This window comes from Stomoxys calcitrans, chromosome 3 (assembly GCF_963082655.1).
Source record: "Stomoxys calcitrans chromosome 3, idStoCalc2.1, whole genome shotgun sequence".
NCBI lineage: Eukaryota > Metazoa > Arthropoda > Insecta > Diptera > Muscidae > Stomoxys > Stomoxys calcitrans.
The window spans coordinates 132130495-132146798 of NC_081554.1; the positions used below are offsets into that span (position 1 = coordinate 132130495).

The 16304-nt window shown below is 36.9% G+C and overlaps 1 protein-coding gene across 8 annotated transcripts in view; it reads right to left on the bottom strand.

Moving 5' to 3' along the window:
* Nucleotides 1–16304, bottom strand: part of LOC106085824 (protein outspread) — a 561373-nt gene that overhangs the window by 95740 nt on the left and 449329 nt on the right. For all 8 annotated transcript variants that reach the window (XM_059364395.1, XM_059364394.1, XM_013250248.2 and 5 more), the window contains one exon: nt 12382–13231. In XM_059364395.1, coding sequence (XP_059220378.1) covers nt 12382–13231 — 850 coding nt within the window. The remainder of the gene's footprint in view (nt 1–12381; nt 13232–16304) is intronic.

Sequence of the window (16304 nt, forward strand, 5' to 3'; positions counted from 1 at the left end):
GTCAAAGCATACTGAGCATCTTTCTCTTTGACACCATGTCTGAAATCCCACGTGATCTGTCAAATACTAATGCATGAAAATCCTAACCTCAAAAAAATCACCCTTTACTTGATCGTCTCGACGCCCTGTCGATCTAATCATGTCCGTCCGTCCGTCGAAATCACGATAAAGGACGAACGCGAAGTCTAGCCGCATGACAACTTGCACAGATACTTAATATCGATGTAGGTCGTTAAGAATTGGACCATATCGGTTCAGATTTAGATATAGCTCCAATATAAACCGATCTCCCGATTTGACTTCTTAAGCCCCTGGAAGCCGCAATTTTTGTCTGATTTGGCAGAAATTGTGTGTGTGGTGTTCTGTTATGACTTCCAACAACTGTCCCAATTACGGTCCACATGGGTCTATAACCTGATATAGCCCCCTTTACTTTAGAGACATACTGTAGACTTTTAAACAAAAAATTAGGCCCTAAAATTGGACAATTTTTATACCCTCCACCACTGGATGGGTGTATACTAATTTCGTCATTCTGTTTGTAACACCTCGAAATATGCGTCCGAGTCCCCATAAAGTATATATATATATATTCTTGATCGTCATGTCGGACATGGCTAGATCGACGTCCATCCGTCTGTCTGTCGAAAGCACGCTAACTTCCGAAGGAGTAAAGCTAGCCTTTTGCACAAATACTTTTTATTAGTGTAGGTCGTTTGGGATTGTAAATGGGCCAAATCGGTCCATGTTTTGATATAGCTGCCATATTAGCCAATTTTGGGTCTTGACTTCTTGAGCATCTAGAGGGCGCAATTCTCTTCCGATTTGACTGAAATTTTGCAGGTGGTGTTTTGGTATCACTTCCAACAACTTCCAATAACTGCGCTAATTATGGTTCAAATCAGTCCATGGTTTCATATAGCTGCCATATAAGCCGATTTTCGGTCTTGACTTCTTGAGACTTTAGAGGGCACAATTCTCGTTCGATTTGACTGAAAGTTTGCACGTGGTGTTTTGGTATCACTTTCAACAAATGTGTTAAGTATGATTCAAATCGGTTAATAATCTGGTATAGCTGTCATATAAACCGATCGTGGATCTTGACTTCTTGAGCCAATAGAGCGCGCAAATCTCATCCGATTTGGCAAAAATTTTGCACGTGGTGTTTTTTGGTATGACTTTCAATAACTGTGCTAAGTGTGGCGCAAATCGGTACATAACCTGATAAGGCTGCCATACAAACCGATTTGGGATCTTGACTTCTTGAGCCTCTAGAGGGCGCAATTATCATCCGATTTGGCAGAAATTATGTACAACGGCTTCTCTCTTGACCTTCAACATACGTGTCTAATATGGTCTGAATCGATCAATAGCTTTATACAGCTCCCATATAAACATATCTCCCGATTTTGCTTCTTGAGCCCTGGCACGCCACAATTGTTATCCGAATGAACTGAAATATTACACAATGGCCTCTATAATGTTCAGCATTCATTTATTGTTCGAATCGGGCTATAACTTGATATAGCTCCAATAGCATAACAGTTCTTATTCATTATTCTTTGTTTGCCTAAAAAGAGATACCGCGCATAAAACTCGACAAATGCGATCTATGGTGGAGGGTATATAAAATTCGGCGCGGCCGAACTTAGCAAGCTCTTACTTGTTTTTATGAATATGTAGGAAATTCCTCAATTATTCATTCAAAAGCTTTTAATTTAATATCAGCAGAGTGCGTTTGCTTATATCAGCAGACTTATTTCTCTGGGTGCAAGTTACTTACTGCATCAGTTTTTGTTTCCACTTATTAAATTGGCGTGTATTTTCACATTGATGAAGAGAATCGAAAGTAAATGGAACCTGAAGATGCATGCTTATAAACATAGGAACACAAATGTCTACTAACATTGCTAAATATCACAAAACAATTTAAGGTTCGTTAAACAAGAAAGGAATTTGTAATAAGTTAAATCAATCAACTTGATGCATGATTTTAATAATCGAATTTAATTTGTCCAATAATAACAACAGACATGGGTCAAAACATTGTTTATTATACGTATGGAGCCGCCGAAATTTCACATAAAATTGCTCCTTTTCAATCTCATTTTCATCATCATATGATCTTTTAATTTTGGGGTAACTTAAAAAAAAAACAAATAAAAAAAAAAAAAAAAAAATGTGGTCTGACGAGGCAAAACGATGAAATTTTTGATGGTGGTGCGTAATGGCATATTTGATATTATTACCACAATTTGTTGCCTAAAGCCATAAATTTTATCAACGACCTCATAACGCGTGCAGCTTGTTTCTGAATATCTACGTCATTATCGTCATCTCTATGCTCTTTGGAGAATGCTTGTCCGTCCAAGGCTGTAGCTGGCTTCCATTCGAGTATTGGCAGCAACACTCCTTTTAGGAGCCAGCATTTTTTTTATTTAGATTGTGTCTTTTGTGTTAATGCCAGTGATTGTTCGAAAGGGCGGTCCCTTCGTACTGTGAGTTTAAGTTTAAACTTAATCTTGAATATAATATTGCGTCGGCATAGACTTATTCATTAAAGCTTTGCTAATTTTTGTTTTTTTATTCGCTTTAACAAGCAATGGAGGGTATACTAATTTAGTCAATGCGTTTGCAACACAAATAAATATTCAACTAAAACTATTTAACGTTTATTTTTTGATCGGCGTTCAATTCTAAAGTTACCTGAAGAAGTAACGGTCATGGCTGGTATGGTCATGGAACCCAAACATATAAAATAAATAAAAATCAATGGTCTTGACTGAAGTGATAGATATGTAGCTAGATAAGTTTTGCTCGGCATAGGCAGTAGAAATAGAAGACGAGCGTGATGGATAAGTCAAATCAACGAAGTTTGTGGTTGGAACACTTGAAGCAACATAGGTTTCGTTATTAGTTATCTATGCTTCACTGTCCAGTAACTCTGGATTCCCGGTAGAAGGGATAATGGTACCTCAGTCACTTTATTTGAAGTAGCGTCAGCTTTTTAACCATCATCAACCTCCAGAAACTGGCAGCTCGTCTCCTTTTTGGCGTTGCAAATAAAAGCACAAAGTTATAATACCCTGTTCGACTATACCTAAATTAAAGGTATTAAACAGTGGAGCAATAATTTGACATTCAAAAGTGAGGCTAAGTGTCAGGGAGGCTACACCAAATAAAACCTCCACAGCGCACATGTTATCCAATTAGAACATTACTATATTTAGTTAAAATGGATTATAGTTTGATGCAGAGTGCAAATTTCAATATATGTTCCAACGGATGCATATGATATATTTCTAGCAAAGGTTTTAGAAGTACTTAAATTTAATATTCCTTTAAAGAAGACGCTTCCTTGTTATACAAGTACTAAAGGACTAAAAAAAGTAAAAAACTGAGCGATGAATTCCATATTCGATTTAAAAAATCTGATCATCTGGAAGAGCAAGCCAAATTTTGACATTATCAAAAAGAATTTTAATTTTTATACCCTCCACCATAAGATGGGGGTATACTAATTTCGTCATTCTGTTTGTAACTACTCGAAATATTCGTCTGAGACCCCATAAAGTATATATATTCTTGATCGTCGTGACATTTTATGTCGATCTAGCCATGTCCGTCCGTCTGTCCGTCTGTCCGTCTGTCCGTCCGTCCGTCCATCCGTCCGTCCGTCCGTCTGTCTGTCGAAAGCACGCTAACTTCCGAAGAAGTAAAGCTAGCCGCTTGAAATTTTGCACAAATACTTCTTATTAGTGTAGGTCGGTTGGTATTGTAAATGGGCCATATCGGTCCATGTTTTGATATAGCTGCCATATAAACCGATCTTGGGTCTTGACTTCTTGAGCCTGTAGAGTGCGCAATTCTTATCCGATTGGAATGAAATTTTGCACGACGTGTTTTGCTATGATATCCAACAACTGTGCCAAGTATGGTTTAAATCGGTCCATAACCTAATATACCTGCCATATAAACCGATCTTGGGTCTTGACTTCTTGAGCCTCTAGCGTGCGCAATTCTTATCCGATCAGAATGAAATTTTGCACGACGTGTTTTGTTATGATATCCAACAACTGTGCCAAGTATGGTTCAAATCGGCCCATAACCTGATTTAGCTGCCATATAAACCGATCTTGGGTCTTGACTTCTTGAGCCTCTAGAGTGCGCAATTCTTATCCGATTGAAATGAAATTTTGCAAGACCTGTTTTGTTATTATATCCAACAACTGTGCCAAGTATGGTTCAAATCGGTCCATAACCTGATATAGCTGCCATATAAACCGATCTTAGGTCTTGACTTCTTAAGCCTCTAGAGGGCGCAATTCTTATCCGATTGGAATGGAATTTCGCACGACGTGTTTTGTTATGATACCCAACAACTGTGCCAAGTATAGTTTAAATCGGTCCATAACCTGATATAGCTGCCATATAATCCGATCTTGGGTCTTGACTTCTTGAGCCTCTAGAGGGCACAATTCTTATCCGATTTGAATGAATTTTTGCACGAAGTATTTCGTTATGATATCCAACAAATGTGCCAAGTATGGTTGAAATCGGTCCATAACCTGATATAGCTGTCATATAAACAGATCTGGGGATTTGACTTCTTGAGCTTCTAGAGGGCGCAATTCCTATCCGATTTGGCTGAAATTTTTCATGACGTATTTTATTTTTACTTTCAACAACTGTGTCAAATAAGGTTCAAATCGGTTCATAATCTGATATAGCTGACATATAAACCGATCTGGGATCTTGACTTCTTGACCCCTAGAGGTCGCAATTATTATCCGATATGCCTGAAATTTTGTACGATGGATCCTCTCATGACCATCAACAAACGTTGTTTATTATGGTCTGAATCGGTCTATAGCCCGATACAGATCCCATATAAATCGTTCTCTCTATTTTACTTCGTGAGCCCCAATGGGCGCAATTCTTATACGAATTGGCTGAAATTTTACACAGGTCTCCAACATATAATTTAATTGTGGTCCGAACCGGACCATATCTTGATATCGTTTTAATAGCAGAGCAACTCTTTTCTTATATCCTTTTTTGCCTAAGAAGAGATGCCGGGAAAAGAAGTCGACAAATGCGATCCATGGTGGAGGGTATATAAGATTCGGCCCGGCCGAACTTAGCACGCTTTTACTTGTTTAACCAAAATTCTTTTTATGTAATACATTCTTTCTAAAGAGATTGAAATTAAAGTAAATGTTAAACATTTTTGGTCGTTTTTGAAGTCAAAGAAAAAATCTTCAGATATCCCATCATCATTATAACAGAAGCATCTATCATTCTGGCTACGACCAAGTTCTTATTCAGCCATAAATTGGGGAAGTATCTATATCTGTGGGCATGATGTCTTAGAAGCTATTAAAAAGATTAAAAATAGCTATAAAATGATGCTGATGGTCTTTGTGCTTATTTCTTTAAAAAAGTGATCTTCTAGCATCGTTTGCGTTTTAATTTTTATATTTCGCCTAGCTCTTGAGAAAGGTATTTTTTATAGACACATGGAAGGTACCATCAATTACTCATGCATTTAAAGAATGCAGAAAAGATGATGTAACATTGCTACAGGCCAATCTCTAAACTTTCTTGTGTTTCGAAAATATTTGAATATGTCATTGTTAATACATTATTTTTTGTTTGCAAGTCTACTATCTCCCTTTACTAGAATGGATTTTTACCTCGAGCGAGGTAAACAAGTAGAAGTTATTTATACTGATTTAAGCAATACCTTTGATAACGTGTCTCATAGTATTTTACTTGCAAAGTTACAAAATCTTGGTCTGCATTCAAATTTTATAAAATGGAATCTTTAATATCTAGCTAATAGAATGTGTGAAGGTAAAGTTAAAGGGTACGTATCTATGCGCTATTTTCAGACATCGGGAGTACCTCAGGGTAGCATCCTTGGTCCACTTATTTTTAACATATTTATCAATCATATCTCTTCATGTTTTCCCATTCCAATTTTGTTATATAAATAACATAAGATATAAATAATTTGCAAAATGACCTAGACAACTTAGTCAATAAACTTTTTTGAACCTTTCAAAATGTTTTCACGTTTCTTATCTTAAATCACTTAATCCCATTCAACCAACCTTCAAAGCTACAATCTTTCGAAGCTATTCGTGATATAGGCATTATATATGATACATCATTATAATTTATTCCACATACTGATCACATTATAGGCCTACAAGGTTCTTGCATTTATTTAAAGAAATTGTGCCGAATTTTCTGAACCGAATACCGTAAAATTTATTTATACGACATTTGTTAGATCTGAACTAGACTACGCTTCAATTGTTTGGGGTCCTCAAGGCAGTTCTCATATTGCTCGTATTGAGAGTATTCAAAACTTTACCAAGTTTGATTTTTAAAGATTATTTCCTGTTGAGATGCCACGTTGCAGATCTAGATTTATGTTAATAGACTTACAATCCTTAGAATCTCGTAGAAATTTCAATCGGCTTGTTTCATATATGACTTGCTTAATAATAACATTAATTCACCGGATTTGTAGTCCTTAGTTCCAACAGTTTTTCCTCCTTACAAGTTGTAAATGTATTTGATATACCGTTCCCCCGCACCAACTATGCGAGAAATGGGCCTTAAACACGAACTTTTTTTGGATTTAAATTTTATCAACAACAGACTACGAGGAGTCAAAACCTTGATTGATTGATTTTAGCGCATCAAAAGATATATTGAATATTATATGAACCAGGCCCGCTCCGTTGTGCCTTCTTTTACTTTATATGGATCAAAACTATTTTCGACAATTAAAGAGCTTTTAATGAAATATCATGCTACGAAAATATTTAATATATGTATATCGCCTTTATCTGAATCCCATATGATCTTTATTGGTCTATGAATTCGCTCGGAGGGTTAAGTTTGAATGTTAGTTGTACTCCATTCTTAAAAGACTTTATTTTTGACTGTTATTCTCATGCAGATTGGTCCCGAATGTTGATATCAGATTCGTGGTCTACTCCCAAATGCATTTCATTTGAGTCCCATACTTCCATGATATTAGATTCGTGCTTAAATCCTAAATACTTTTTATTTAAGCCCACATTGATATGACCGTAAATTTGTCTTCTTTTGGGGGAGTTTTTGGGGATAGGCCGCCCCAAACACTTGGTCCCATATTTGGATATCAGATACGTATTCTACAGTCAAATACCTTTTATTTAAGATCTATATTAACATGGTCAGTAAAAAAGTCCTGTTGGGGGGGTGTTTTTAGGAAGGGGTGTACCTCCAGAAACTTGGTACCACGTTTGGATATCAGATTTGTATTCTACTCATATTGCCATGGTCGGTAAATAAGCCGATTTAGGGATGTTTTGGGGGTTCGGGTGGTCCCCCAAACACTTGGTCCTACATTTGGGTATCAGATTCGCATTCTACTCGCAAATACCTTTCATTTGAGTCCCATATTTTCGTGACAGGTCTATAAATATATTTGTTAAGTTTTGGGCCCCCTAAAGTACCCCATCCAGAATTTGGATACCAAATTTTTGGTTTTAGGTCACTTAAAAAAATAGAAAAATTTCACTTAAAAAAAAAACAAAATTTCGCTTAAATCGCACAACCCATCTCCGAGGTCTGGCGTTTCTGAAAATTAGGGTAAGGGGGAGGGGCCGCCCCCTTCAGATATCAAAAAATTAAGTTTCCCATTTCCACCATGGAATCTTTATGCACCATCTGTGAACATTTCAAGAAAGTCGGTTCACCCGTTTTTGGGTCTATAATGAACACAAAAACAAACATTGATTTTTATACAGCGGTCAAAAAAAGTATTCATCATTCAATGTTTTTTTTTTTAATAAGTCTACAAAAGACAATTGGAATAAAAACATATTAAACTAATGATGCAGTAGTGCTTGTGTGATATATATGTACACAATTTCATTGTTTTTAAAGAAAAAAATAGTATTTATTGGAACAAAAAGGGCCAGTTTACAGCTGAACACAAAAAATTAAACAAAAAAAGTATTCATCATTGCAAAAAAACAAAAAAATAAATAACATAATTTAAAAAAATTAATACTTTGTTATTCGACCACCGCGTCTTATAACTTCTTTTAAACGGTTTGACATCGATTGGACTAATTTAGCGGTTATATTTTGGTCTATATTAGTCCATTCCTCCATTATCACCTGTTGCATTTGACTCTTGCTCGAAAAATTGCGCGTTCTCAATTTGCGTTCGAGATGTTCCCAAAGATGTTCAATTGGGTTCAAGTCGGGACTTTGAGGAGGAGTTTTAATGACTTTGGGGCAGTTATACAGCATCCACATCTTGGTATTTAAAGCAGAATGTTTGGGGTCATTATCTTGATAATATTGAAAGTTATTACCAAGCCCAAGTTTTACAGCACTATCTTTTAAATTCCTCTTTAAAATGTCAATGTAATACTTATGATCCATTACTCCATTAATAATTTCAAGATTTCCCGCTCCTGAAGCCGCCATACACCCCCAAACCATTAAACTACCTCCACCATGTTTTACAGTAGCAACTGTGTTTCGTTCTTCAAGCTCTGTATTTGGTTTTCTGTACACTATGACCTTTCCATCGCACCCAAAAAGATTAAACTTGCTCTCGTCTGCAAAAATGACTGTTTTCCAAAATGATTCGGGCTGTTTTACATACATTTTTGCGAAGTTTAGCCTTTTCACTCGGTTTATTTTATTTATAAAGGGCTTCTTACGTGCAGTTCTTCCTCTGTAACTATGCCTTTTGAGTGTATTTCGAATTGTTTGTGTAGTAACTTCCTTCCCTAAATATTCCATAGTGTTTTTACGAAGAATGGTCGCATTTGTCTTCGGAGTTTTCTGAACTTGCCGCACTAGCCAACGCACATCTCCAACTGAAAGTGCTTTTGGTCGACCAGATCTTGGTTTATTGTCAACAGTTTTCGTTTCTGTTCACTTTCTAATGATGGATTGTATAGTAGATCGTGGTCTATTTAATATTTCACTAATAGTTTTTTGAGTTAAACCATTCCTGTGGTGTTTTATTATCAAAACTTTTACCTCATCAGAAACCTCGTTTTGCTTACGACCCATTTTGACAAAAACTATATTTTCAATGAAATTAAATATTTGCTGTCAAGGGCAAAGCCTCCTTTACTAAATAAAACAGAAAAGGGGGATTCCCAAATAATATTTGAATTTGACTTTGATGATAGCACATCAATGATGAATACTTTTTTTGTTCTGTTTTTGGTGTTATTATATAAAATTGCATTTTTTGCGCTAATTAAATTAATTTTTTGAATTTATTTTAAAACATATTACGAAAAATAAACTATTGCATAAAACTGCATTATTTGTTTACTTTAAATTTTCTTCAATTACCCAAAATAAGTGAATTTATTATCAATTTTGCTAATGATGAATACTTTTTTTGACCGCTGTATGTAAGGAATTTTTTTAACTATGTAATTTTTAATTTTTATACATTATTATTGCAATATTTGTTTTTGAACTCATCTAAGTCTGTAAGGAGATTTGTTCAATTGACCAGTAAACAAATAAATAAAAAGATAAAAAGAATCTAATATAGTGTCCTTTTATCCATCTAAACGGATCTTCCCTCATTTGGCTGAAAGTTTAATATTGGACCTAGAAATGACGCCATGTGCACTGTAAGTAGTTCACCGAAAGTAATACTACGAGAAAAAATGTTATGAACGTGGTATGTTCAGAAAAATTGTTGCCAATACAAATTGATCACTATATAAATTATGATTTTGTCAATTCGAATACAAGATGTGTCTTTGGTTTCTATCAATCATGTAATGCATTGTATTCAGTTAAATCATCATCAGACAAAATCATAAGGATTTTGTTTGACTGCTCTCGAAAGGCGCAATCAGTTTGTTAGGCACTGGTGTACTGTTTGTTTATACCAGTATTGGCGAAGATGAATGAAAACGAGGTGATTGATCTCTTCATAAATTTATAGCTTGTTAATGGTTTCCCCATGAAGGGAAAATGTATACCAATATCAATAAATTCTTTTGCCAATTAATGACAAACCGACTGATTGATTCCATAATATAAAGATTTGTAAGTTTCTTCCAAATATAATATGAGTGAAATGAAATGAAAGATATTTAGGATAAGAAAACGTATTTGATATTTAATTGACAGACCAAGCGCTAGAGGGACCACCCCAAGCCCCAAAACACCTCTAAATCGGACATATTTCTGACCATGGCAATATGGGACTCAAATGAAAGGTATTTACGTGTTGAATAAACCTGGACTTATTTACTGACCATGGGAATATGGGGCTTAAATAAAAGGTATTTGAGTGTAGAAAACGAATCTGATATCCAAATATGGGACCAAGTGTTTGGGGGGCCGCCTCTCACCAAAAACATCCCCAAAGGGGACAAATTTACGACCATAGCAATATGGGGCTCAATTGAAAGGCCTTTGGGAGTAAAGCTCGAATTTGATATCAATATTCGGGAAAAGTGTCTATGGGGCCACCCCACTTACAACACCACACAAATAGTAAATATTTTCTGACTATTGCAATATAAGGCTCAAATAAGAGGGTTTTTAAAGTGGAACACGAATCCGATATATATTTTCAAGGCCAACTCACTCAGTGGCCACCCATCCTCCAAAACATCCCCCAAGCCGGTCATTTTTGCCGACTATGGAAATATGGGGCTCAACTTAAAGGTATGTGGGTGTACACCCCGTATCTGATATCAACATTAGGGTCCAACTGTCTAGCGGACGTCCCACCACCATAACAACCCAAGACAATTTGGGTCTTAAAGAGAGTGGAACTAAATATTCATAGTTTTTAGGCTCAATACCCCAAACCGGACATATTTGCTGACTTTTGCAATAAGATTAGAAAACGATTAAATGAGATTAGAAAACGAATTTGATATACAATTTTGAGGACAATGACAATATGGGGTTCAAATAAATTATGTATAGATATATGAGAATAGAGCACGTTGGTGATATAGGTTGCGGGCTTAGTGTTTGGGGGACCAGCCCAATCCCCAAAACATCCCTAAATCGGCCATATTTACCGACCATGTCAATGTGGATCTTAAATGAAAGGTATTGGGGGGTTCAGCAAGAATTGATACCCATTTTCGGGACCAATTTTCTGGGGGTCTACCCCTTTCCCAAAATACCCCACAAACAGCAATGTTTAACAAACCATCGCAATATGGGGCTCAAATACCTTTATTTGGGAGTAGAATACGAATATGATATCCAAATTTAGGACTATGTATTTACCCCTTCCCCAAAACACCCCCCAAAGGGTAAAATTTTTTCGACCATGCCAATATGTGGCTCAAATGAAAGATATTTGAGATTAGAAAACGAATTTGATAACCTATTTTGGCGCAATGTGTTTGGGGGACGCCTCATCCTGTAAACTCCTCTTAAGCCAATGGCAATATGGGGTTTAAACAAATGGTATTTGGAAGAAGAGCGCGATGCTGATATTTTTTCAGGCCCAAGTGTCTGGGGGACCACCTCACCCCCGAAAACACCACTAAATCAGACATCATGAGAATATCGGACTGAAATAAAGTATTTTAAGAATGGAGTACACCTTACATCCAAACTTAAATTCGTAGACCAATAAAGATCATGTGGGATTCAGATAAAGGCGCTTATATTGTTAAACTGTTAGTCAAGCGATATAGTATTTTCGTAGCATGGTATTTCACTAAAAGTTGTTTAATTGTCGAAAATAAATATTCCAAGGAAACTTTTGTTCCATATAAAGTAAAAGAAGGCTCAGTGGAGCGGGCCCTGGTCAGCTAGTAGTATACATATACATCCACCACCATCCACCTTCAATTCAAAAAAATGCGTGTATTGCTTAAATTCTAAGGAGGTTCCAAATGAACCAAGCCGATGATAGAAAGTCATGCGTCTAAGAACATGGCAAATGACATCGATTTCGATTTTTTGTTTCATCTATCAAAGTTGAACGCCATCATTAAAAGATTGATAGGTGTTTTGCATAGGGAATTATTGTGAATGAATTATGTGAATTCCAAAGCCAAATTGTTTTGAAAATCCAAACCTTAAAACTTCAGTAATTTACGGGTTTGTTATCGCAGGCATGTGTTTGAAGATAGTAAAGATGTAATCAAAATTAAGTTTAAGTTAAGTTTAATTTTACTGGTAAAATTTTTCTTAGCGATGTCACTTGAATCACGCTTTAAAGTAATTTTATTTAAATTTACAGTTAGGTTTAAAAAAAAAATCAACCGGCATTTCAAACAACGACACCAATCAACTATCTTCTGATGGGACGATGTTCATGGGGTAAGTGTTGAAGATGGTACATACCTCTACTTTTAATTTCATTAACAGCATTGCGATTATTTTCATCGTGGACATTCGTTGGTGAGCTTTTCTTTTTGGTATTGCATTCTTCGCCTGTGGAATGACCACTTTCTTCTTCGTCCTCTTCCTCATCGACATCCTCCTCATCATCTTCCCCAGTCTCGACTCCATCATCCTCATCATCATCAACGTCGTCGTCTTCGACATCGTCCTCTTCATTCTCATCATCATCATCATTGCCATCCACCGCAGAAGCTAAAACATCACTGGCAACATTGCGATTGTTTGTAATGCCATCAGCGTTTTTTGTGATCTTTGATGAGCCTGCCACACTTGGGCTCTTCTTTTTGCCACTGTTGCTGCTGCTTGTAATAGTTGATGGGTTTGGCGTTTTTGCGACACCATCATTAGGTGACCATACTTTTGAACTACCGTTGTTATTGGCCTTGGACAACGATGCCGCCGTCGTTGATGAGTTTAATTTGGAGGAAACGGTAGTTGTCGACAAAACTCCCGTAGACTGAGTAGACGTTAGAATATCCTTATGATAGGAATTATGACGATTGCGAACCACAGCTGCTGTGGCTGCATCCGAGTTACTTGACTGCAGTATGGTGGAGGTTGATTGGGCCCCTGGGAAGGTGGCATTGCGTTTGTGGCGCCCCTTTGACTTGGGAAAGGCAATTAAAATGTTAAGCCACCATTTTGACTCTTCGGAACAGGTACCTTTGACGAATGTAACACGATCGGGGGCTGTTATGGCAATGGAATTCGTATGACCTGTAATATCTTCAGCTGTGGTAACTTCGAGCACTTTAGTCATATCAATGCAGGCCTGTGGAACAGTTTCGGGCTAGAAATAAATACAAAGTTAAGAAATATTATCAAAAGTCATATTTAAAATTAAAAAAAAAACATATATGTTAACCTTTATCCCAAAGACGATAAAGCTTGCTGTGATTCATTGACTAATAAGGGCATTTTAGATATGCAAAACTCTCATTGCTAAATTACAGGAAGTGCGATGGCTCGGGAAGGGCTCCAAAACAACAACGAGAGGTGACTCCCTATATTATAACTGTCATGAATTTGGCTGCGGATTTGTGGTTAGTCGGAGACTGAAACATCTTATCTGCAGGTTTACTCCGGTGATGAGAGGCTAGCCACAATCCCCATAAAGGCCAAATTGTTTAACATCAGCCCTTATTGCGCCCATGCACCGACGGAAGACAAGGACGAACAAACCAAGGATATTTTCTACGAGCGTCTAGAAACAGAATATGACCGCCGTCCCACCCATGATATCAAAATGGTTCTGAGAGATTTCAATGCGAAAATAGGGTAGAAAAATATGTTTGGCCCAACAGTCGGAACATTTAGCCTCCCCCAAGGAACCCAAGGTGTGACCAGGAGTGCCAAAATCTACTGAAGCCAAGAATGCGGCATACAGGGCAATCTAATAGTAAGTAGCAAAGCGCTAGCCGAAGGAGAGGTATGGGGAGAAAAGGAGAGAGGAGAAACGTACCTTTCGCAGAAAGAAGAGGGAAATTGAAAGACGTGAATGTGAGTGCATTTAGATGTTTAGGGGCCAGAATGAAGTTCGAAAATTCTACAAGTACATTCTCCTGCAGAGACAAAGAAGGAAATCTGGTAACTGATACAGATAATGTGCTGAAGATATGGAAATAACACTTTTTCCCAGCTGCTGGTATCCGATGATGGTGGCCATGAGTATACTGCAGAACCAATCCCTGATGATGGTATAGAATGCGTACCACCTAGTCAAAATGAGTCCACGTAGCAGTAACCCGGCTGAAAAACAATAAAGTAGCAGGAGCCGTTGGAATGCCGAATAAACTGTTTTAGACCGAAGGCGATACGCTGATAAGGCGTATGTATCAGCTCGTCTCCGCAATTTGGCTAGAAGAACGCTTACCCGATGATTGGAACCTCAGCATATCCCGTACATAAGAAAGGGGACAGAACAGTATGTGCCAACTATCGTACTATCGAGCGTACTGTTTAAAAGATTGAAGTCTAAAGTCAATGAAATAATAGGGCCCGATCAGTGTGGCTTTAGTGCTGGTAAATCCACCATAGACCAGATATTTACACTGCGCCAAATCTTGGAAAAGACCCGACAAGGACAAATCAACACCGCATTTCCGTTGACTTCAATGCCGCCTTCGTCAGCCATATACGTTCAAAGGCAATTCAAGCCATGTCTGAGTTTGGTATGACTGCAAAACTATTGTAATACGACTTTTCAGGATGGCGCTCCTCAGTTAAAATAGGAAAAAAACCTCTTCAAACCGTTCAATACCAAACGAGGTTACAGACAGGGAGACAGCCTATTGTGTGACCTGCTGGCGAAGATTATACGAGGTGCATAGGCATAGCACACTACTCAGAAGACAACATATGCTACTAGCCTAATCCAATGACATCGATATTATGAGTCGGTCACCGGAAGAAGCAATTGCAGCCTTTGAAAGTATCTAAAGAGAGTCAATGAAAATGGATTTGGCAGTAATTAGAGATAAGACAAAGCTGATGATATCAACTCCCCCAATAAAATGGAGAAAGCTGAAAAAGGATAATGGTCGACTAAAAACCAATTGCTGATTTGATGCCCGTCTGCCTGTCTATGTTAATTTGTGCACAAAGTACAGATCGTAATTTTCATCAGATCGTTTTCAAACTTTGATATAGCTCCCACATATGTTAGTTTTTACAATAGAGCTGTAGTTTTATAATTTTGCACGGATTTGTCGAAAATTTGGTACGGATTATTTTGTTACCTCTGCTGAAATCCATAAATTGTGTGCAGAATTTGATATGGCATCTACATAATCATATAGCCCAGAATACTATATAGTCGGTACCGTTCGACTTTTGCCCTATCTTACATGCTATATATAAAGGGTGGTAATATGTTAGATTTCGCCAAATTTTTTCGTGATTAATTTTTTTTAGATAATATGCGTTGAAGAAAAAATTGCTTATTTCATTCAGCGGGACATTCCCCCATAACTTATGAAACAATTCCAATAAAAGTATTATGTCATCAATGAGAATTTCGTAATGGTTCAAGAAAGTAATCGCAAAAAACATGTGTTTTCAACTGTGACAAACAAACTTAGTTCCAGCCGTTCATTTCATAATCTTCTCCAAATTATGTCTGATACACTCAACAATATTTGTTATATAAAACAGCAAAAATTTTTGCTAAAATTATACTTTTTGTTTGCTGAAAAAGGAACAGCAGACATGACTGCTGTTTCGGCTATAGTCCTGCTATTTTAGCAAATATTTGGTTTTGGAATTTCAGCTGCCTGTTGTTCTAAATACAAATACAAAAAACTGCTGAAATATTGAAACAAAATCTACTAAAATTAAACATTTTTTTCTTTTTATTTAATGCTTTTATTTATGGTTGCCTTTTACGGCCTGAAATCTGATTTGATTACTTTGGGCATTTTTTCCAAAAGGAGTCAGGCTAATGACCATAACAAATTATGTTGGAAGAGTAGATTTTAATTTGTGGAATATTACCAAAAGGGAATTACCTGACCAACAGATCCTTGTACACATATCGGCCATTGGTATGACAGTGGCGAAAAGTGTGTTGTCCATTTAATTGCTCTGCTAATACCCATACTGTCGTGGGTATAGCTCCTTTTTGCTTATATCGTTATTATATGAACAAATCGTATAGAATGTAAACAGCCACTGAGACACACATCTCCATTTGCATACTGGTCATTCAAAAACTTCCTTAAATCTGGCTATGCCAACATTTTTTGTCTACCTATGGGAGACCCACACATCTGCACTTGCCTACTGGACTATATCTCAATCAAGAAACTTCATTAAGTCTGTGCCATTCTTTTTTGCTTGTTTTTTGGTCTACCTAGTGCATGACA